The sequence below is a fragment of the Gavia stellata genome, chromosome 3, assembly GCF_030936135.1.
Source record: "Gavia stellata isolate bGavSte3 chromosome 3, bGavSte3.hap2, whole genome shotgun sequence".
In the NCBI taxonomy this organism is placed as follows: Eukaryota; Metazoa; Chordata; class Aves; order Gaviiformes; family Gaviidae; genus Gavia; species Gavia stellata.
Window position 1 is genome coordinate 73,413,855 of NC_082596.1, and position 24,728 is coordinate 73,438,582.

The following is a 24,728-nucleotide window of genomic DNA, read 5'->3' on the forward strand; positions in this document are numbered from 1 at the left end:
GTTAAATCCAGCTGGCAGCCGGTCACAAGTGGTGTTCCCCAGGGCTCGGTACTGGGGCTCGTCTTGTTTAATACATTTATCAATGATCTGGATGAGTGCTCCCTCAGCAAGTTTGCAGACAACACCAAGTTGGGCGGGAGTGTTGATCTGCTTGAGGGTAGGAAGGCTCTTCGGAGGGATCTGGACAAGCTGGATCAATGGGCCGAGGCCAATTGTATGAGGATCAAAAAGGCCAAGTGCTGAGTCCTACACCTGGGTCACAACAACCCTATGCAATGCTCCAGACTTGGGGATGAGTGGCTGGAAAGCTGCCCAGTGGAAAAGGACCTGGGGGTGTTGGTTGACAGCCAGCTGAATATGAGCCAGCAGTGTGCCCAGGTGGCCAAGAAGGCCAAGGGCATCCTGGCTTGCATCAGAAACAGTGTAGCCAGCAAGGCTAGGGAAGCGATTGTCCCCCTGGACTCGGCGCTGGTGAGGCCGCACCTCGAATACTGTGTTCAGCTTTGGGCCCCTCACTACAAGAAGGACATTGAGGTGCTGGAGTGTGTCCAGAGAAGGGCGACGAAGCTGGTGAGGGGTCTGGAGCACAAGTCTTATGAGGAGCCGTTGAGAGAGCTGGGGTTGCTTAGCCTGGAGAAGAGGAGGCTGAGGGGAGACCTTACCGCTCTCCACAGCTACCTGAAAGGAGGTTTGTAGAGTGGTGGGTGCTGGTCTCTCCTCCCAAGTGACAAGTGATAGGATAAGAGGAAATGGCCTCAGGTTGTACCAGGGGAGGTTTAGATTGGATATTCGGAAAAACTTCTTCACTGAAAGGGTTTTCAGACGTCATTGGAAGAGGCTGCCCGGGGAGGTGGTTGAGTTGCCATTCCTGGAGGTATTTAAAAGATGTGTGAATGAGGCACTTAGGGACATGGTTTAGCGGTGGACTTGGTAGTGTTAGGTTAACAGTTGGACTTGAGATCTTAAAGGTCTTTTCCAATCTGAATGATTCTATGATTGAACTGGATAGGCCTCAGTAATAGTTCAGATATATGGAGTTTTAGACAATGCTTATGTTGACAATTTGTTTTTGCTTAATTTTATTAGAAGTTTGCTTAAAAATCTATGCATATTCCTAATATGTTACCTTAGAGTACGCAGTCCTTTGTCCCTTATTACTAAATAGACTGAGAAGCTGAAAATTAAATTTTGTGTAGGCCATTAATCTTTCCTTAGATGCTGTTCAGTTAATAACTTTCCATTTGGTTTAAATTGATATTAATAGCTTAGAAATAGCAAATGTTGTGTCAGGATTTTGATGAGCCCTTACTTTGTGCCAACTTCTTTTTATTCATATCTGAAAGTCTGGAAAACAAACTTTACATCAGCTGTGTCTGTTTAGATGCCACATCCAGTGTAGAATTCTGATTTAGTTGAATAACGGCAATGAAGTCCTTTGTCAAGTCTGTTACAAAGTCGTATTGAAGACTGATCACTAGTATAAACAAAGATGAAGTTGGTCCAAGGATAAAAATGACTGAATAGTCTTATGTCATACTGAAAAGAGTAAGCATTCTTCCCCATGCCAACTGTGTTGGTAAAAGAGGTGGTAAAATGAAACAATGCACTTTATACGAGCAGTAATTTTAAAGATGACCTTTTTCTATAGTGTCAAGTGTATCATGGATTTTGTCAGGGGGGGAAAAAAAAATATCACTTGACCTTCAGAAGTAACAAGACTTGAATGTACCCATTTTTCCTCCTTTCACTTTATTCTTGATAAGTTACAGCCTCTGTTTCTACTCTTTCCAAAGTGTTTTTAATACTCTCTTTACTTCCATGGTGTAAAGGTTTGTTATCTATTATCCAGTATTTTGAAGGGAGGAAAAATACCTGGTTTTGTAAAAAATCTTCTGTTTTATTACATTACTCAGTGGCAAAGGGCACTTACTAAATCTATGCATTTTGGGGTTATTGCTGTGGTTACTGGACTTGTTTATAGGTGCAGCTGATTTTCTTTGCCATAAGGACACACTTCTGAGTCATGTTAAAGTTTTGATCAGGTTCCGAAGGTCTCTTTCTGCACAGCAGCTTCCTAGCCTTTTGACACCCAGCGTATATGGATAATAAGATTATTCTGTGCTGGGTACAGGGCTTTGTACTTGCATTTATTGAACTTTTTGAGGTTTTCAACCTGCCTGTTTTTTCTAGGCCTTGGATGTCCCTTGGATTGGCTACCCAGGGCCATTTCAAGGTACTGTTCCAGGGTGTTGTCCACATGGTCCACCCCCAGTTGGGTATCACCAGCAACCTTGCTGAACATGCATTCAGTCCCATCCCCCAGGTTCTCAGTAAAGACACTAACCAGGATAAGCTCCAGTTTTGACCTCTGAAGGACACCACTAGTGAATGTCTGTCAGCTGGACTTTGTACTGCTGGTCAAAACCCATAGAGCCTGGTGGTCCAGCTAGCAGTCCACCTACCTGGTAGTCCACTTCTTCAGGTCACGTCTCACTCACTTCTGACAAAGTACTCTGGAAGACTGTCACAGCCCCTGTTAAAGTCAAGGTAAACAACATTCACTGTTCTTCCCTTGCTCACCAAACCAATCATCTCCTTAAAGCAAGCTGCCAGGTTGGTCAAGTATGATATGCCCTTGGTGAATCTGTACTGTCTGTTGCCAGTTGCCCTTCTGTGGTTTTTTTTTTTTTTCCCAGGGGGGTGGCGGGGGGGTGGGGGGGGGGGGTTGTTGTTTGCGTGTGGATATAAGTTCAGGAGGATTTGTTCCATAATCTTCGCAGGGACTGAAGTGAGACTGACAAGCAGATGGTTCTCCAGATCCTCCTTTTCCTTCTTGATGACAACTTTTTTTCCTAATCCTGAGGCAACTCTCTGGATCACCATGACCTTTCAGAGATGATAGAGAATGACCCTGCAATAAGATCAGTCTGCTCCTTCAGCACCCTCAGATGCCTCCCATCTGGTACCATACAGTTGCACGTGTCCAAGTGGCTTAAGAGATCCCTGACTCTGTCTGTACCACATGTTTAGTTTCACTCACACAGATTCTGCCACTAGATTCTGATCTGGGGCACCCAATAACAAAGGAGGCAAAAAAGGCACTGAGTATCTTAGCCTTTTCCACACCCATTGTCACCAAGTCTGCTGCCCCACTGGGCTGTGGATTTGTGTTATTCTCAGCCTTTCTTTTGCCAGTATCCTTACAGGTGCCTTTATTGTTGCTGCTCTTGTTTCTTCTGAACTTGAACTCCAGGGTTCCCTGAGCACCTCCCCACATGCTCAGGAGATGTTTCTGTATTCCTCCAAAGTAGCTCTGCTTCTGCCTTCTGTGTATTTCACAGTAGTGGTGCAAGAGCCTCTCCATGATGCTGCTTGCTTCACTTTGTCACACAGATCCTGGCCATCAGCCCTCATTCCTCAAAGCGAGTCGTGGGGTCTTAGAAGCCTGCCTTTGACACCAGCCATGCAGCCAGGTGTTGATAGGCTGTGTGCACTCCTGCCTAAATCTTGCCCTCACACTGGTGCAGTTGAGGAGAGCAGTACCTGGGTCCTATGCCTGCTACACTCTATCCACGCCCCCCCCCCCCCCCCCCCCCCCCCCCCCCCGAGCTTTGCAGTCAGTGCTCATATGCTCAGGTTCACACCTGGCAGTATCATTGATTCATACATGAATAGATAGCCAAGGGATGGTTGTTTAAGAGCTGAACTCGGGCACTCATCAGTCTTTCAACAGCATCCCAGGCAGTATAACTTTTGGAAATGCACATATGCAGGCTTTCCTTCTGTTGCCAAAAGTCACTAATTTCCTGAGTCCCTTACTCAGCCCCCATCCTGGGAGTCTCCATCTACTCATCCTTTGAGTAGATCCTAGCTCTCTCTTCTTCCTTGCATCAAGGGGCTCAGACAGACTTGTGGTGCTGCAAGGTCTCTGTGAAGACCTGTCTACTTACTGTTTGCCCTTTTTCATGGTGGACCAGTCTGCCCACTTTGTCCTGTAGCTCCTTCCACTGAAAACGCAGCACCTCAGGAAGAGCACCCCTCCCATGGGTGAGGCCACCACCACTGCTCCAGCACCAGAGAGGGGTACCTAGCATTTCTTACAGCTCAGGCCCTGGATGGTAGAATCCTCTTCCAGAGGTCTGTCTGGGTCAAGGCTCTGATATGCTAAGAGCAATTGCTTCAGCAGAGTTTCTGGGCCCCTCTGCTTCACTGCTGTGCTTCCTGAATTCTGCTGGTAAGCAGACAGTGGAAATGCTGTCATATACTGGTTTTTTTACCACTGGGTTTAATTCATGAGATGGTAAACTGCCCAAAGGAGTGAGAGCCTTTGTCTAGAGGTAGAGGGGAAGGCCTTACTGATGGTACCTGGTGTGTGTTGAACTTTGCATTGCTGTCTCTTGATCACTTCCCTGAACCCTCAAAGAATTCAAAGTATTCACAAAGTGTCTCTTTGACATTTCACTGAACTCTCAAAGGAATTTTCTTGTATTAGAAGCAGATATAGTGCCAGCCTGTGCATTTTAAAACACTTGATATAGTTGATATTTTTATGGACAGAAAGTCTAGATAACAGTTCTCCTGCTGGTGTCTTGCTAATTTGAGGACCTCTAAGCACTGTGCTCCTGTGTGTTTTACACTTTCTTTTATAGCCTAATATCTCTGAAGTCTGAGATTACAAGAATTTACTTAGTTTTCTTTTAAAACATGTTAATTTTAATTAGTATTTGTATTCTTTAAGTACAAGCAGGGAGGTGGTATGACTTGATTCTTCGCCAGATCATTTCTATGGTGTCCCGAATTAAAGCAAAAGGAGGAATCTATTGTATAGAGAGTTTAGCTACCGTTGTACCATGCCAGGCAAATTTTGTCTGTATACGGTATTTGTTTCTGCCAGTGGTTGATAGTGTGTATCTAGGGAAGAGAACAGGGAAATTATAATGATACTTTGTCACTGTACTCGCCTAGCATGCACTGACTTGAGGGTCACAGTCAGGGACTGCCTGAAGTAGGGGTGAGGACTTGGTATTTAATAGCTGATGAATAGACTTGCAACACTGGCTTTTGTTTTTAACCTCTAAATTCACTTGATTTCTGCCAATACAAGAAGTAGGAGTAACAGGCAATGGTTGTTCCCTATTTACCATCTCCATGCAGCTTTTGATTTTTATAGACCTACCACTTGATTTAGGTTACATCTTTTCCAGCCAGGAAGAATGCTACTCTCTTCACTTACATCTTATGATGAAGTATTCCTTGTTGTCTTCATCCTTTTGCCCTTTTCACTTGTCCTTTCTAATCCTTTTATATCCTTTTTGAAATGACAAGACTGGATGTTCATACAGCACTCAAGATGAGAAAACAGATACTGTGTAATGATGTAATGATGGTTTGGTTTCTGTTCTTCTCTTAGTAGTCTGTAAAAAATTATTTTTCTTTTGCTGCTCCTGATGACCAAGCTGATGGTTTTATAGAGCTTTATAGTGCAACTCCAAGATCCAGAGTTCAGGCCCATCCATCTATTTAAAAAAACCCAAAACAACAACCAAAAAACCCAAACAAACAACCCCCAGGATTTTTTCTTAACATACCTCACTTAATGTTTTGTTATGGTAATTTCATCTGCTATTTTATCATCAAGTTGTTAATTACAGATACTTTTGCAGTTCTTCATTTTATGTAGTCATCCCTGTATACCAAAACTATATAGATGCAAACTGAGATTGTCCCAAACAAAACTCTTAATTGGCATTTGATGCGCACCTATGCAGGAAGCAGAGGGATATATACACTTCCAGTCTTGTACAAGTGCAAGGCTACAGGTTCCTATGTTACTATGCCATCCAAACCAATGCCACTTAAGTGTATAGGGATGCATGGAGACATGAATGTCTCTGCTGCCAGTAAAAAGAAATAAGCTATATTTAGAAGAGGGATGTCATAGTATTTTCCCTCAAGAAGCGGGGGCAGGAGTGGGGGAAGGCAGGAATCAAATTATGACAATGAAATACTAAAGAAAGGGTAGCCTTAATGATAAAGGGTTTTTCGTGAGGTTTTTGCATAATCCTGGCTTACGATTAAAATTCTCCTTTCCAATAAATTCTTCAGTTTGGGCTGAAACATGTAAGAGAAACTGTGTGTATGTCAATTTTAACATTCTAGTGTGTTTTTGAAGAGTCTTATTTCCCATTTATTTTACAAGTTAAGAATATCTGCAATTCTGGTTTTAACTAGTAAGCTATTCCCACTGGGAAATACTTCGGGAGTATTTTGTATGGAAACATGTCAGCACTGGTGGGAAACCTGTTGGTAAAAAATAAAAAAAACCCCCATATTTCAGTGTAAGTGAACAAGCTCAAAGCTGTTCTTGATTCTGCCCTACCCAATTGTCAGTCATGGAAATATAAGCAGTCCTTGTAACAAAATTTGCTTGTAATTTGAGTAGGACAAAAGAGAATTTCAAAGATTGATGTTCTAAAATTTTAATGCATACATGTTGAAAATTGTATACAAGTTTGCTCTATAATCAAGCATTAAACTACTAAAGTCACTTTAAGCATCAAAATTATTAGCTGATACCTTTAGCTTTGAATGCCTATTAAGTGATCACGGTGGCTTGTGCGTACTTTCTTCACTTTGCTTACTGTGTGACTTTACCAAAAGGGATGTTTATTTTTGATTTGCTGAAAGCAAAGCATTTGTCTTTGTGACGAAGGTACAATGTGCTGTTAGACTTTATGTAAAATACAGGCATTTGTAGACTAGCATTCCTAGTGATGGGCCCAGAAAGTCGGTGTGTACTACCTGGGAGGAGCATGAAGAATATTAGCCATGGGCTTCACACAGTACAGACTGATACCTGGCTTCCCGAGATGTTCCTGGTTTTCATTCATTTAGCTTGTTCTGATTTCCAGGGGATCCAGAGAATTCCTTTTAATTTCATTAGATGTGCCTACACTCTTCTCTTCTCCACTCTGTTTTGATCACTTGTTTTGATGTTTCAGGTGATGAATGTTAACATAGTAAAGAACTGGAGTGATGCTGCTTTAATTGACCCTGTTCCCTTAATCTCATTGGACTGCATAGAGCATTCATTTTGATACATACAGCATTTGGTAATTAAATTGTTACCTTAAAAATGAAGTTAAAATTTTTTCTTTTTCTTTTTTTTCCAGATATAGAACGTGGTGTCTCAAACTGGATTAAAGCAACCTGTTGATATTTTTATTTATACTTTTTTATTTTTGTATTTGACTTAAAGTGCCATGAAAAAATTTGCATATTGCAAGGTGGTCCTTGCCACCTCCTTGGTTTGGGTGCTTCTGGATATGTTTCTATTGCTGTACTTCAGTGAATGCAACAAATGTGATGAGAAAAAAGAACGAGGCCTGCCTGCTGGAGATGGTAAGTTTTCTGTTTGAGTAATCTTTAAATTATGCTCATTTACAATTGCACTCCTTTTAAATATTTGATTAATTTTTTTTTCCCCAACAATATAGTATTGCATCAGCATTTAGGTGTCACAATGTTCAGTGTTTCTTTGAATGACTAGGGAATAAGCATATTGCCTGAGATGTATGTTGCAGACTTAAATGCTTATTTAAGAAGTAGAATTTTAAGCAGTAATGTATATGGAAAAATAATAAAAATACCCAACAAGCAGTTCAGGAATGTAAGCTATGTTAATATAGTCTAAAGCATGTTCTGAATTTCCACCACTGAGGAAGCAAAGGCACTGTTAACTTCACTGGACTTGGTGGTAAAACAAACCAAACCAACAACCAACCTTACTTCTCCCCCTTCCCCTGAAATAAAAAAAAAAAAAAAAAAAAAAAAAAAAACAAAACCCAAAACCCCCACAAAACTAACCCAAAACTTGGCCCGTGACTATAGCAATAAGGGACAGTGAATGTTGTAATGGGAATAAATTTGTGAAAAAAAAACCTAGAATAAACCTGGCTGTAAAAGTGATGGATATGAGGGGGTGTGCGTATGTATGTATCTACACACACATATGCACATGCTTATGTATGTAACTTCTTCTTTGAAGTGAGAGCTGTGTTATTCAATATTAAACCTCTTCAGAATAACTTTCTGTTTTGTTACTGCCATCGTAGTTTTTGGGTACCAGTTAAATGAGCTGAGTGTGGTTTTTTGAAAGCCAGTACTATTCATGTTGCCAACTTTTAGGAGGGCATCATAGTTGATCACATGGGAAAAAGAGTTGGTGCGGGGAGAATTCACCCCTGCAACGTCTCAGCACAGGCATTTGGAACTGCAGGCAGTTGCCGCCTCCAGTTCATTTGTGAAACATCTAATTTTGTGGTATGGCCTCTCTCCCACTGGAGAGGCTGTGTCTATATTGTTTCACTGCTGCGATAGGAAACTTAGGCAGTGATGTTCAATCTTAAGTCTAATCAGCCAACTGTACTCAAGATTAATCAATGCTTTCCATCACAAAAAAGTTTTTCACCTGTTGACATCTGGTGTCAACAACTTCGACCTCCCTGGGAAATTTTCTGAAATGTTTTAAGAACAGTGTTGCAGAATAACACTGGGGAGATGTTTGGGAAATGTTAGTTTTGGTTTGTTTTGGTACCCTCGCCCCTGATGAAAACAGACTGATAGATCTCCACAGAGAACAACAATGTATAGGAATGTAGAATTTCTCTGCTTAGTATCTCTGAGCTGTTGTTTCCACAACTGCATGCAAACATTTTAGAGAGGTTCTAGTTCACCTGAGTTTTGCAGAAGGGACTTAAATTTTCAGTTGCTTGCATTTCATCTTTTAGGTTTCTTTTTCAACAAGCGGAAAAGAAACTGATGAGAAAATGAATTGGGGTTATGTATAAAGTATGTCTTTTATAGGGACTTAGTCTTTTCTTTTTTTGTCTTTTTATTTGTTTTTTCAAGAAGTTGGGAAATTTTCTTGAGGAAAAGATAATGACTGATATTGTGTTAATGAATGGATCCACTTTTTGGATTCCCACAAAGGTTTTACACAATGTTAAGCAGACAACTTATGCCAGACTTCTTCAGAGCTGTCTTGCAAACAGGATTTTTTTTTTTTTTTTTTTGCTGTTGAGAAAGAGCAATTGAAGTCAATATATAGCAAACTTGGTTTGATATATTGATTATGTTGAAAGTTCAGATGACTTTACACATAAAGTACACATCGGGGCATCCTTCAGGTGAGGGAAAATTTGCAGTTTTTAAAGATTAGTGTTATGACTTTCCCTGTGCAACATTAGTTCTTAGTTAAGTACAGCCTTCGTTCTGGCCTTTCCCTAACCTGTGTGTGTTAAACTCCTTGATATCTTTTTAATATCTTATTGGCTTGTAAACAAACAGACAAACCAACCTCAAACCAACCAACCGAACAAAACTTTGTATATAGTTTTATGTAAGTTTTTCTTGTTTTTTTTAAACTAACTTGTAGTAAAGTATGTGCAGAAATATGTCTGCTAGAAACATAGTTATAGTTGACAATGTGACACTTCCTTTCAACCTGGTTGCATGCCTGATCTTAGATATTCTTACTTGTTCCGGTAGCTTACTGATTTGGAGTCTGTAGTGGATTTATTCCCACTCAGAATGCCTAGAATCTGCTCAGATAACATTGAGGCTATTTTTTCTGTGAAGCTTTTATCAAAATCTGCTTTTTTCACTTCACTTTCTTTCCCCCTATTCATTTCCATAATTGATTTAGTTGTCTTGATTCAGCATAAATTACGTAAGTGTTCTGAATTTAATTGTCTCATTGTCCATATCACTCTGGTATATAGCTTCTCTTTGCAATTCGTGGAAGAATTCCATGGCATTTAATGAACCTACTTGTCATATGAGTAAGTTTTTCTGAAGAGTTTGTAAGTTTATTTTAGGCTGTGCTTGCCTAGTTGGAAAAATTAGTCTTTAGATATTTCAGCAGGAGCAAAGGATTTTGAGGATAATTTTGGACAGTTTGGGCTTTCATGAAGTTAGAAGGGTGTTTTCCTTAGGTTTTTAATACAGAAAATGGAGGGAGTTTCTTTTTCAGAATGAGACTTAGAGCCATGGTCTAAATTGCCTTTGGGAAAAATCTTTCTCCTTGGTATTGATGGCATAAAATATTAGCATCTTAAATCATGAGCTTCAGCTTGTGTGTCTAATATTGCATTGTATGTATACCTCTGTTACATTTTACAAATTGCTCAAAATAAGAAATAATAAAGGAATGTGAATGTGAATCTGTGGAAAAATCTGTGTAGATGATTTTGGGGAACTGTAAGATGAGTGGAATCATAGAATCGTTTAGGTTGGCAAGGACCTTTAAGGTCATAAAGTCCAGTCATTAACCTAATGCTACCAAGTCCACTGCTAAACCATATCCCTAAGCGCCTCATCCACATGTCTTTTAAACACCTCCAGGGATGGTGACTCAACCACCTCCCTGGGCAGCCTGTTCCAATGCCTGACAACACTTTCCATTAAGAAATTTTTCCTAAAAAGACCCTTTGTGTTGGCTGTCATGGAGATTGAGGGTTGGTAGTTGAAATGATGCGAGCGTGGAGATGAGGGGACAAAAGGTGAAGTGGAAAAGGGACAGGCATTCACCAGGCTGTAAGAGAGCTGGGGTGGAGATATTTGGGAAAAGGGGGCCTGGCATGGTGTCTGGGTAGTATGGGACTGGGGAGCTACAGTGGTACCAGGGGATGGATAGTTGGACTTTATTGTGTGGGATGATTTGGCCATAGTCTTAAGCCTTTGCCCACCCCCTCCACCACGGCAGAAGAAGACAGTAGTATCTTCAGGAGGTAGCCTGGGGAAGTGGGATCAGAACACATAGCAGTGTTGATTCCAGCATCCATCTGTGGGAGCTGAGAGGGAGCCTGTGCTTGTCCTGGCTGATACTGCTGCTCTTTCTTCTCCCCACCACGACCACTCTAGAGAGGGGGGTGTAGGTCAAGGGGGAAGCTCTCTCCAGTGCTCAGCTCTGAGGTTGTCTCACTTATTCGGAGCTATCCAGCTGACCTGAATGGTGTACACCCCTTGCCCAAATTGTCACAGCTGTCCTTTCTATTGGCACATCTTCTGGGTGGTGGTTCCCTTTTTGTAATTACTGATTGTTCGTGAGTCAAATTCACAAAGAGTAATAGCTGATGATGGAAGGCTGTTGCTGTAAGTTTAAAGGCTGTTACAAGTTGGAAAGAAAATGAGTGAACCTTAGTAAGCATCATCCAGTTACGTACTAGTTTTTTCCAAACCTGAAATTCATAGGATATCTAGTTGAGCACTGTTTCCAGATGGAGGTTCAGCATTGCAATTTAGGTTTCACAGCCTGGAATAGAACTTACTGATAAGTGTAAACAAGTTCTAGACTTAAAGAAAGGGTCCAAGCCATTCTCTAACAATACAAAAAGGGACCATTCCTATAAACAAAAAATTCCCATGTAGTACTATGGTTTTACTAATAAAGATTTTTTTTGTGTAGCTCTGTCTTATTTCTGTAAGAATCCTGTATGTCAGCTCTGAGGTCCTGACTTAAATGAAGATCAAATGAGTCCTTCCTTACCCCCAGTTACAGGCTTCTTAAAGGTGTGACTGCAAAGGAACTTCCAGCTTTGGCACTTCATGCAGTTTCTAAATAAACTTCCAGACTCATCCTTTTTCCCTTTTTTTTTCCCTCAGGGGGCATTCCACTTGTGTAATGATTAGAAGCCCTGCAAAAAAAAAAAAAAAAAAAATTTCTTTCAGACCTATGATTGGTTTTGCAAGAGTCTTGTGATCTCAGCTACTTGCTATTTACAATATTTTCTTGGGGCAATGACAAACTTAAGCTAGGACCAGTCATTTTTGTCAAGTGCCAATCAAGGCTTTGTGTTCTGAATTTTGAGCTCTTTTGTAAACATGGAATATCTAAGTTGTGATTTGGTTCTGAATATTCTCATCTGCATAAAAAATTCCTAAGAAGCAAAGTGAGCCAGTTCAAGATATAATAAACAGATTTGATTTTTGAAAATAGGAACTCTTCATCATAAATCAGTCTTGTTCTATTAAGGCTGTGGTGTGTGTAAGAGACAAAACTTCTCTGAACTTTTATCTGTCAAAACAGCTTTCTTGTAATTGTGGTGGTTCCTCCAAAAGTGACTGGACTTGGTGTTTTGGTCAGTTTACCATTGTTGTGGCCCCTAAAGACATGTCAGGGAAGAATCCATCCCTCTTTCTGGCTTTATTTAGATGGTCTTAGATTTTGAAGTATCTGTTTTTCATCAGGCATATTGCCTGGTAAAACAGAATTTGTAGTCCATAAAGAATTCCTGACTTTTAGTGAAGATCTGGATGAGATCAAGCCCTCTTTGAAACTAATGGTTTGCTGATACAAACAAGAAATGTCAGGAGAAACATTACTAGATTTCCCGTTGGATCAGGTGATGATTAAGTCATTCATTTAGCTCTGAAACTTGTATCTGTAAATTAAATTACTGTTTGTTAGAAGTATGTCGTCAGTACATGTCTACAGTCCTTCAAAGGAAATATCTTTTTTAATAGTTAACAGACGAAAGAGCACTGTAGTTTGAATTTTTAATAATGTGTATTAGTCATTTTGGGAGAATGTTGTTGGTTTGTGTTGATATGAAAACTACACACTTTTGTGGGAAAACAGATTACTGTAAATGCAGAAACCTGAGAGAAGATGGTTAACTCTTCTTGGAAAGTCATCTCTGTGCTTGTACAGCAAGCTTGCCTGTCTTTGCATTTACTGAGTTCTATAAAATACCTGTGGATCTAGTTAGCTGTTGCTGGATTTTTCTGCAGAAGGGGGTATTTATTTAGGTAAAATGTGTAATCAATTAGTATATATTTGCTAATGATTTAAATTAAATTAAATTTAAAAATTCAACTGATGAATCTGTGGAATTTGTACATCTGGTTCCAACTCACTGATGTGCTAAACTAGCATCTAACAGTAGGATCTGCAAATGCAAAAGATGAGTTTTCAGTTGATTTAGCTATTCATTTTAACTGTTTCAGACAAAGTTAAGAAATAACTGGAAGTAAAAATGAAACAGGAAATTATTTTTTCTTCTAAGTAGCAAATATGGTAGAATAAGACATTCGCTCCTGAGAATGCTGAAAAACATGGTGAATAATTATTTTTTTAACATATAACTATATTCTGTTAGCTTTTGTTTAATTGTTTTAGGTATGTTGAACACTCATAATTTAATAATTTTCTGTCCAAGTGAACCTACATACTAATTGCTGTACACTTAATAAAAATAGTTATGATAGCCTACGTAATGAAACCAAGCTGAATATATAAAATTAAGCCCAAATAATTTCCTGTTGTATACCATAATTTTATGTTGATTACCCCCCAAAAGGCACAAATTCTGGTTTAAAAGGTTATGCAATTGCAAATCAGCAAGTTTTGATGCGGTTTCAACCGTACTTTCTTAAGAGGCAAAGATGCAAAGCAAACTGCTTGCTCATTTTAGCCCGGGGTTAAAACAAGCACATAAATCAGTCTGCTCAGGTTCTGCTTGGACATACTGATTCTATCAATTTTTACTGTATGCATGGCTGGCTGGCAACTTCTAGTATTATATAGCTCAAGTTGCAGTCAAGGGGAGTTTGGTAAAAAGAAAGCATCTCTGTGGTGGGAGGATTTTCTCTGCTAAATGTTACTGCGTTAATGCAACTAGTGCAGTTGCTTCAGGTACTTGAAAATGAAAGTTTCTCATGGAACACATTGTGCTTGTAACTGATTAATGCTAAATGCAAACTAGCAAAATGTTTCACTTATTAGTAAGTGTATATTTTAAGCCTTAGTGTTTTAGCAAGGATGGAAGGCTTGGGCTTTTTTAAAAATCTTATTTTTATTCTTTACATAGCTATTTGCTCTTGGCATAAGCTTTAATTACACAGTGCTGTCCTAGATGGAAATTAAAGATCATTTGAAGCTAGGCTTATTACTGAGGGCTTTGGTGCCTTTATTTTAAAATATCTCCTGTTCCTCTGTTTAGATCTTAAATTACTATTTTTTTAATTAAAACTTATAGTGAATTTATAAAGGAGTAATATATTTCAAATTCAGTAGTTGAGCATTTAAAACATTTCAGTTCAGGAGAAAAGTAAATGGATATTTTTAAAGAAAATGTAGCAGGTTTTTTTAATGTTTTGGTTTTTTACTTCTTTTGCTTAAAAAACCAAATAATTCAAGAGTCTGTATTCCTTTTGTCCTCCCTCTCTCACTCACCAGTTTGATCCAGATATTTGATATTTAAGATTTCTTTGGTTTAAACATATCAAGTGTTACTATTTCTGTTTCGAGTACTAACATTAAACTCCAAAATTTAATTACGTTGACTAAAAATAATGTTAGTAAAACCAAGAGAAATTATTTCTAAACTGTAAATGCCAATATAATTCTGTCAAAATAAAAATATGGAAATAAATGTAAAGTTACAATTTTACTTTAATGTTTACTAAAACCCCTGTAAAGGAAAATTCAACTTTACTTGAAAAGCTTGTGTGTGCAAGAACAATCCGGGATATAAATGTCTGTTGTTCCATAACTTTAACAGTAAAGTCAATTAGGACATGATGATAGATAGATGTAAACCCTTACTGTTTTTTCAAATGAATTGTGGTCTCTAAGAGTAGCACTTAACTACTTCTGTTAAACTCCCAAATAGGAAAATTTGTTTTCACTTCCAAAACCTGGTGGGTTTAGAACTCTGTTTTAAACAGGAAGACTCCTACAGTGTAATATAAAGTATAAACAAACAAAAGCGAGCATAGAAGTAGTTACCAACATTTTATTTATTCTTAGTTCCAGAACCCATACAAAAACCACATGAAGGACCTGGAGAGATGGGGAAGCCTGTGGTCATTCCGAAAGAGGAGCAAGAAAAAATGAAAGAAATGTTTAAAATAAATCAATTTAATTTAATGGCAAGTGAAATGATTGCACTCAACAGATCTTTACCTGATGTCAGGTTAGAAGGGTAAGTGCTTTATGTTGTATTAAAAATGTACTCTGCTTAAATGAAGAATGTGCAAAGAGGGATCCAAAACAAGAGTTCATTTCTGCACAATATTACTGTTGAAGTGAAAAGTAGGAGGATTTCCTGTATGTATGGTGCTTATTTGTAAAATAAGATTGAACAGCAGAAACCAGTTTTCTGCAGTGTCATTTAACTTTGAATCTGATTACAAGCATGAAGCCTGTTTGGGGAATAGAAATTAACTTGGTTGAAGGAAAACAAAGTTAACTTGAGACTTGGCATTTCAGGAAAAAATTACTTATTTGAAAAATTCATGCACTGCTTGTAATGAGGCAGACTAAAATTCTGCATTATATGAAATAGAAAAGATTTGATCATGAGAAAGAAATACCTTAAAAATTTCTTACCTCATGAAATGTGCAAAGCCTCATTTAGATTGCATTATAATGTTTTCTAATATCCATCTGGTTTGTTTTTGATCTTGCCTCTGAAATATTGATCCTTTCAGAGCTATTTGATTCATAAGTAATTAAAAAGAAAATTGTAGCCTTGTTTTAAATAAAACTAAAATTGCTTTACTCTCCTGGGGCTTCTCTGGCAGAGTAGCTGATAACTTCCCCCACCCCCAACCCTTCTTGTTTGAGAGGGACTCTCAAGTCAAAACTCGTGAAATAAGATTTTCCCAATCAGTTATCTGCATTCTTTTACAAGAATCAGATGCTATAGAAACCCCACTTATTTAGAAGCTCTGTTGCTTCTGTATGCACAAGGCCTAGCTACTGGATTAATTTGTTTTCATTTCCTACCTCAGAAGATAATATTAGAAGAATGAGATGAAGCTCTGACCACTTTTCATTTTAATGAGTGATAAAGAGCTGGTTTGTAGGTACCTTCATCTATTGTAATGAATGTGATTCTGCGTAGTGTGCGAGTTCCTGGTAGTGCTGTTGTTCTTAATAATTGAGCCATATATTTCTCAAAATATGATTTAATAAGTTTGAATTAATGTAACTTTTCAATTGATTTTCAGATACATTATTAGTCAGATTTTATGGTCACTACTTGCTTGTTTCTCAGTATAGTGGAAGAATGCAAATCATGAACTTGCAGGGTTTTCTTTCAAAACTGATAGATTTTGTTGGGGGGGTGTTATATCCTTTTCTCTCATGTTATTGCTCTGAACATGGTTGTAACTTGGCAATGGGATCTCTTGGCATTCGTGCAGATTCATATGTAGTGTCTCACCCTTTATCACACTCTCTATAGGATAAGAAATTGCCTCCCTGTAAAATGGTGGCTAAGAACTTGTAGTTCGCATTCTCAACTTGTCTTAGCTTGTCAAAGCTGGGATGCTAATTTGGGGTGACTTCTGTATGTTTTTTCTGGAAGAGATGAATGGAAGGAATTAACAAAACTTTGGGGAAATGATAGTTACAACAGTTGGTTATTTGGAAGGTAAGCATGAGTAATTTTTCATTATGACCCTGGAATTATGGAAGAATCTAAATAAAATCATCTGTTTATCAGCATTCATACTGGAAAACTTGCGTGTATATATTCTACAGTTCTTATAGTCTAAGTATAAAGATAAGAAAATAAATTTGTGTATCTAAAAAGTTGACTTAATTGTAAGCTTTGTGAGGTCTAGACTTTGAATTAACCAAAAATGGAAAGAGAAATTGTTATAAACTATTAAAAATTAATTTCTTAAGCATCACTCAAGCTTTTGCAGACAAATGAAATTACGGTATTAAAATCAAGTTGATCTATAGGAATTTTTTTGTCTTGCACACTTGGCCATGCTCTGCAGTTACTGTGTTTCGCAGTAAGATATGCATTATAAATTAAGTAATGTTGCATTTGTTTTTCTTTTCCATTTGTGTGGACACAAATACTGTCACTATACTATGTGTTTTAAAGTGGAATCTTAGAATAAAATTTTAGGTAAGGTCTCAGGGCAGAGTTGGATTTTCTGTTTTTGTAAATTGCTGCCAACAATTTTAATATTTAGTTGCTGTGTGCGTGTTTAGTAGATTTTGGGAGAAAAAGGGTCCCCAAAATGTTCCTCCTTTTGTCATCTTTTCAGTGTGTACTCTGTAAGGTCCCGCTAATTAAGAAGTTGGGGAGTGTGTTAACATTTCCCCAGCAAATTTGAGAACAATGCTGTGTTTACAATGCAAGGGTATCTTAATCTGTGTGGATTAATATTACTTTCCAAGAACACTGTAGCCATTTTCAGATTTGTGAAAACTATAAATATGCTCTGGTGTTTTATGTATGTCTTATGAAAGTATTTATCTGATTAATCAAAGTACTCACATGGTCAGAAAAACTTTCTGCTGCATTAGTGGAGTTGCTTCTGTTATAACTTGTTCCATCTAGATCCCTGCTAATATGCAAATAGTTTGGGGAGAAGGAGAATGGGTAGTTTCTAATCATTCCTTACCACATTTATGTGCTTACAGCACAGCTGCCAGTGGCACTTTCAATCAAGGTTTTGAAAAAGCAGAATATGTTCGAAGGCACACTTAGCTGTTCAACCATGTAATTATTTTCTTCACAGGTTTTGTGGGTGGCTTCCTTTAATGTGGTGCGGGGGGGAAGAAATGACTATTTCAAGTCCTATAGTTCTCCAGCATGTCAGTTCTTCTGAAATACAGAAGTCTGTAAAAGTTTTGTCTAATGGTTAATCATTGAAAAGCTGGTGGAATTAGGTGTGCCAGAACCAATTTGCCACATGCGTTTGATGGTGGTGGCATAACCTGTCAGCTGGAGAGCAGCTTTTAAAGTAGTCTACATTATCCTTCACCTTAACTTCTAGTTCCAACAAACTCCCATCATCTGTGTAAAGGCAAGCACGTTTGTGTACCTGCTCAGTTCTCAAGGCAGCAAACACCTTCATGGGTTACGTGTTCTGTCTTGCACTTCTGCCTCCATGTGCTCATAGGTTAATCTCTATAGATGACCCACTCCTGACATCATGTTTATGTTTTGGCCAAGAAATTTTGTTTCCTTACTAGAAGTACAAAAATGTGAGCTGTTTTACTAACTTCTAGGCACTTCTCCAGCTCAGGGAACTCCTTGGTAGGAGACCTCTACAGAAGTTGAAATCTGTGTTCTGCTGAGCTGTGCCTCAGTTGTATTAACAGGTTCATGTCTATTATTTGGCACAAAATTACTGAGGCACGTAGAGCCTTTAAAATCATTGACATATGCCTGAATTGCTAGTAATTTTGTATCTGTAAGCGGGGACATTATTCTACTTATTCTTCTCATTATCCCAACTAAATGATATGCTTAACAGAAAATATTAAACCAGAAGTAACTTTTTTAGCCTGGATACTTCCCCCTGTCTGGACTGCGGCATGTTAGTGTAACTAACTAATATAACTGACAGTGCCACAACCTCTGGAGGGATGTTGTTGTGGGTGAACAAGCAGCTGGAGATAGCAGACTGGTTTTAAGTTGTTAATAGAATAATTCTTGTAAGCATGTCTTATTCTGGTCTGTGAATCAGTCATCAAAGTGGGAGTTGATTCACAGTTGCCAGGAAAATACGCAGCTGTGGGCTTGACATGACAGCAAAGAGTAAAAGATGGGTGATTAGGAACACTAGAGTCTTGCCTTGATTTTGCTGAAGATGAGGGAGGCAATGAATAAAATAGGTGTCAATGACTAAAAGAGGTGTTCAGCTGTGCCTATGTGTCTTAGACCGGTATTCAGGCTGGTAAGTGGTGTGGTTAAATGCATGAAATTCGTATGTGTGGTATAACTTGGTTTTGCTCTCAGTGCTGTTTGAGGTGACTTGGAAGCTGCTCTGTAAAAGGAAGAATGAGTACTGTGTTCTAAGGCTGAGCTTTCCAGGCTGTAGTCATTATTTAATAATTTGTGGAATATATAAAATATTTAAGGAGACATTTGGGTCCCTGGTGTGAGAGTTTAAACCCAATTCTGACTTTTTTACACTAGAAAAGAACATCTTAAAACGCTCTTCTTTTCCAGGCACAAGTGGTCAAGGCTGGAAACAGTGGAGGCATAGCTGGGACAGAATGATGTCATGCTCATGCCTTGGACGGGTGCACTCTTGACTGGGTAAAAAAACTGGCTGGATGGCTGGGCCCAAAGAGTTGTGGTGAATGGAATTAAACCCAGTTGGTGGCCGGTCACAAGTGGTGTTCCCCAGGGCTCGGTACTGGGGCCGGTCTTGTTTAATATCTTTATCGATGATCTAGATGAGGGGATTGAGTGCTCCCTCAGCAAGTTTGCAGACAACACCAAGTTGGGCGGGAGTGTTGATCTGCTTGAGGGTAGGAAGGCTCTTTGGAGGGATCAGGACAGGCTGGATCGATGGGCCGAGGCCAATTGTATGAGGTTCAAAAAGGCCAAGTGCCGGGTCCTACACCTGGGTCACAACAACGCCATGCAATGCTCCAGGCTTGGGGATGAGTGGCTGGAAAGCTGCCCAGTGGAAAAGGACCTGGGGGTGTTGGTCGACAGCCAGCTGAATATAAGCCAGCAGTGTGCCCAGGTGGCCAAGAAGGCCAATGGTATCCTGGCTTGCATCAGAAACAGTGTAGCCAGCAAGGCTAGGGAAGCGATTGTCCCCCTGGACTCAGTGCTGGTGAGGCCGCACCTCCAATACTGTGTTCAGCTTTGGGCCCCTTCCTACAAGGAGGACATTGAGGTGCTGGAGTGTGTCCAGAGAAGGGCGATGAAGCTGGTGAAGGGGCTGGAGCACAAGTCTTGTGAGGAGCGGTTGAGAGAGCTGGGGTTGCTTAGCCTGGAGAAGAGGAGGCTGAGGGGAGACCTTATCGCTCTCCACAGCTACCTGAAAGGGGGTTTGTAGAGCGGTGGGTGCTGGTCTCTCCTCCCAAGTGTCAAGTGATAGGACAAGAGGAAATGGCCTCAGGTTGCACCAGGGGAGGTTTAGATTGGATATTTGGAAAAACTTCTTCACTGAAAGGGTTTTCAGACGTCATTGGAAGAGGCTGCCCGGGGAGGTGGTTGAGTCGCCATTCCTGGAGGTATTTAAAAGATGTGTGAATGAGGCACTCAGAGACATGGTTTAGTGGTGGACTTGCAGTGTTAGGTTAACAGTTGGACTTGATGATCTTAAAGGTCTTTCCAACCTAAATGATCCTATGATTCTGTGTAAGCTCTGTTCCCCACTGGAGCTTATGATGCAGTGCTAAGAGGGTATCATATTTTGCAGGTTGAGATTTCTTGGAAAGGTGATGGGCTTCCCCAAGCAGACCTGCAGCAAGGAGGAGTGTGGAAAGCTTTGGGATGTAGCTTTGGGATACCTTAGCAACCCTTTCTCCAAGCTGCAGGTTCTATAGAACTTGGCATAAAAGATCTTCCTTGTCATTTTGTTCCTTAATTGGTACAATTTTGCCAGAATTAAGGGTATCAAACATCTTCTTGTACCTCAGTTAGTTCTGCATAACATTTGGGATCTTTTAACTGTCCTTTTCTCAAACTGTCTGTATTCAGGAAGTAAGTATGTTGGATTTTGAGTGGTATTGATTATACCCTAACACTATCAGAGTTTTTATCCAGATGGCCCTACATATTTGAGTGAACTGTGTCTAAATTCATTTGAACTATGACTTCAGCCACTTAATAGAAAAATAAGATGCAGATTTCTAAGACCTTAATGTTTAACTAGTACAGTCATGTGGTCGGTTTAAGTTATTATTGAAGGTTTTTTTACTGAATCAGTCTACCCTGCTCAGTTCCTGCTGCAAAGCTTACTTTCACAATCGAGAGGAAGTAGACGATTTTTTTTCCTGGGGTTAAAAGCCATTCTTCTAAGTCTAACTTACATGAATGTTGTGGAGTTTATAGCAATTATGCTGGGTTTGTTTCTGAGTAAGTCCTTCGTATGACTAATTCCATCATCTCTTTGCTTAAAAAGAAACTTATTTAGATTTAGGCACTGTTAATTATATAATACAATATAATGCTTTTCAGTTATGGGTCTGCAGTCTGGTTTACCTATGTGTACTTTAAAAATGTATTGTTGATTTTAAGCCTGAAATATACATGTGAGAATACATTGGGATTTGGATTCTTAACTTCTCAAAACAAATTGATTTGCTGTATACTTTAAGATACTACAGTTGAATCATAATATGACACATTCGTAAAGTTTACACAATCCATGTGTGAGGAAAATAGTTTGAGTAAACCTATTCATGGTAGAACTAGTAAAGGCACACATGCAAGAGCATGCTCTTGGAGCTCAAATGTGTGACATTTTAGGGGGTTTTTAAATGACAGCCTTGAAGTATTTACTTCTATGTGAGGCTTGTTAAGGTGTGCTCTCTTAATTATTTTAATTCAGGAGAAGAGCTAAGGGGGTAGTTTTACACTACAGATAATCTGGTGTAAATGTGGACTGCAGCCAAAAGAAGTCTTCTCACTGCTTCTGTTGATAATGATCTGAGGATTGCGTGGCTTTGGCATTCACTGACTGGATGGAGGATTGCACACCAAGAAGGGGAAAAAAGTTTATTTTGTTGAATCAGCAAACTGAAGCAACACACCCAGCAGCTGTATGATTACCAGATGGGGTGCAAAGAACAGGATGGGATAAAACTGTAATGGTGAAAAGTGGGATTATTGCTTTTGGCGGCAGCCCACAGTTGCACCAGATTAGGTGGAACATGGTGGGGGAGGGGGAACTGTTACAGAAAGTGTGTATTAAAATCCTCATGACTTCATGGGGATTTTAAATAGTGCCATAAATTGTGATGTGCTTTCTGACCTTTTGGTATTCATTTAGCTCAGGTCATAGTGATGTAAAAGATGACAAAAAAGAGCAAAGCTGTCAACAGAGGTGGTAGAAGACTTCAGAAGTTTATTCAACGTTTTGTTACAAGGTAGAAATCCAGGCTGTTAATTAACCTGGCATCTACAAAGGAAATCTACCGATCTGATGAGCAGCAATGTAACTTTCAATAGTATCATGCTGGAAGTCTGAAAGCCTGTGAGGTATTAAAGACTTTACAATTCTTTCAAGCAGGAATATTTTTTCATCTGTCTTTTGTGGTGCATATAGCTTGTTACTAGCCCACTGTAGAATCAACATTTGGAAGTGTTCTTGTTCACGTTGACTTAATGAGTTAGTTGGAAGAAATGACCTATAAATCTTTTTCCTAGAGAAAGTTTAGAGGGAAAAAAAAGTCACTTTAAAAGTCAGCTTGCTTCCTGTAAACTTTTTTTATATATAGACACATATATACACGTGTGTGTCTGTATATACACACAAACACTTGGCAATCTCATTCTTAGTTATGAGTGTCTTCCATTTTGGATGAGCAGCCATATCCTGCTCAAGTACGTGGTTTGAGCCAGTCAAATATGGAAAATAATTTGACTAGAGAACTTAAGGTTCAATTTCAGTCTTTGAGGACAGAATTGGTTTTGCTTCTGTCAAAAGATGTTTTCCTGTGATCACTTTCAGGATAAGAAAAATTGTCAATTGCAGCTGATTATTTTTGTGAAATTCTGCTTGAATTCTGTAACCACAATGGTTTTAAGGACCATTTTGGATTTTGTTTCCAGGGTCTAAAGAAGATTTCTACTTCACTCATGAGATAATGCGACCTTTCTTATATCCAAATCTTTGAGATCAGAAGAAAGGAAAATATCATACTCTTGATGTCAGGTAAATTACGTAATACTATTGAAGGCAGACATTAAGCAGGCTGGATGGAAATGTTTAAATAAGAATAAGGGATTTGCCTGCATTCAGGTCACCTGTTCAGAAAGATTAATTGGAGTTGTGATATGACTTATAGAAATGAAGACCTCTTTCTAAACCAAATTGTTCTGATTTGATTGGAAGAAGCAGCTTCAGGGGTAGCATGAAGTTTCGTTGCAACCTTATCTGCAGTGCTTAATTCTTTGTGCAGCCACAAGTTAAAACTGTGGTTGTATGCAAAGTCCTTGTAGTGAAAAGTGGTTTGGCATGTTGCGACAGTCAGTGATTCCGTCTTTCTCAGAAGTGCTTTTAGCCCTTTTAGCTGTGTTGTTTCTGTGTGAAAATTAGATCTTTATCCAGCCCAATTGTCTTCAGTTTGAGGGCTTGGGGTATTCTTAAAGTTTACGTCAGAAGCATATTTATTAACACCCTTGTTCATAATGGTATCATGAGGCTGCTGCTCATATCCAGGAAAGACTAAGTCAGTGTCTACCAGAAAGACACCACTTGACTGCTGGTGGTTCTTGCTGTAGTGTTTTGACACTTTCTCTGCCACCCCTGCTAAAGGGCGTTATCCTCTGATGGAAATGTAGGTCAGTCTCAGCAGCTTCAGGGTGACTCTGAGTCTTATTTCAAAACTGTTTTCATCCATGATTTAAGTAGAGAGAAGTTTTCATGTTGGGTATAGCTGCGTCTCAGCTTTGTTACATAAACTTTATTGCAGGCTATAATTTATGGCAAATGGACGGGTAAACAATGGAGTACTGACACTTTATGGCACTGCAGCAATATTCATTAGGTATCAGTAATTAAAGCCTGAGGTTTCATGAGAGGAGTTCAGATTTTCTGATTGTCTTCTCTATCGATCTGGCATTAACTTTGGTAACCTCAACAGAAAATAAATGTGTATTTTCAAGTCTAAGGATACTTATGCTTACTTCCCAGAGACTCCAATATATTTTAATACTGAAGAGTATGCTGTTTGTACTGCATCAGTAGTATTAAACAGTTTTATTACAGAGGCTGTGCTGTGTAGCATGTCCTCAAAACTTCAGCTCTAACCTGATTTTCAGCAAGACTTAAATTATTCCTTTGTCAAATTTGAGTTCTGGGGTGCAGTTTATTTATAACTATAGCTTTTTTTATAACTGCTGCTTGTAGTATACAAGATAAAAGATTGTACTAAAATTGTAAGTTGACTAAATATGTTTCCCTCCCTGCCCCAGTCTGTTCCTAGTACAGCTTTCAAAAATGCATCAGCGCTGCATTGTCATACTGTACATACGAGCTCCCATCCGAGTTCCACTGGAATTTCCCAACTGAGCCGCTTAGTGCACAGGAGACACTTTTGCTTGTGTTCCATCTCTGTCCTTTATCAGAGTGCTCTGGGCTGTGTGCACTGGGCTAGAAAATGATTGCATACGTGTTTTGCTGCTGTTAATGTTTTTGAGCCACTGTAGATTACTGGTCATGTCTTGTTCCTATGAAAGGCTGGTGGAATCTGGGAATAAAATTGGTATCAGGAATAGCAAATCGTGGCTTAGGTAGTGTCTGAGTCTATTGATTTTTGTGATTAGGCAAGCATGAGTGGCCTCGTTTTGAAAATTTAAAATAAAAGTATTCCGATGTTACTTCTCCTCTCATTGCTCCTCTGTGGAGAATAACCTGTTGGCAGCATCAAAAGGGGTAGAGATCTGCCCTGTAGTATTTAGATATTTAGTGTTTATTTCTAATGCAGAATATAATTATGACATCTTTCTAGAAAATGACCTAAAATCTTTTTCATGTTTTGCCTCAGTGAATGAGGTTTTCCTCATCGTGTCTCACTGCATAAACATTATGGTAGAGTATAATTGATTTCCTACAAGCCCTCTACCCTGTTTGTAGCTTTTTTTTTGGGTGTGATTCTTTATCCTATGAAGCAAAAGTATTGAAGAGCTATCAGGGTATTAAATCCCATTTTATTACATTACTTTCAGAAATGTTTTAGCATGACTTTGAAGGGTGTGCAAATAGATCACTGCTATCATTGT

General features: G+C 39.0%; 1 protein-coding gene across 1 annotated transcript in view; it reads left to right on the top strand.

The window, feature by feature from the left end:
* The window catches only part of GALNT1 (polypeptide N-acetylgalactosaminyltransferase 1), a 71,002-nt gene that overhangs the window by 14,697 nt on the left and 31,577 nt on the right, over positions 1-24,728 (top strand). Inside the window, exons 2-3 of the mRNA XM_059835965.1 lie at positions 7,173-7,401; positions 14,813-14,987. Coding sequence (XP_059691948.1) covers positions 7,263-7,401; positions 14,813-14,987 — 314 coding nt within the window. The 5' untranslated portion in view covers positions 7,173-7,262. The remainder of the gene's footprint in view (positions 1-7,172; positions 7,402-14,812; positions 14,988-24,728) is intronic.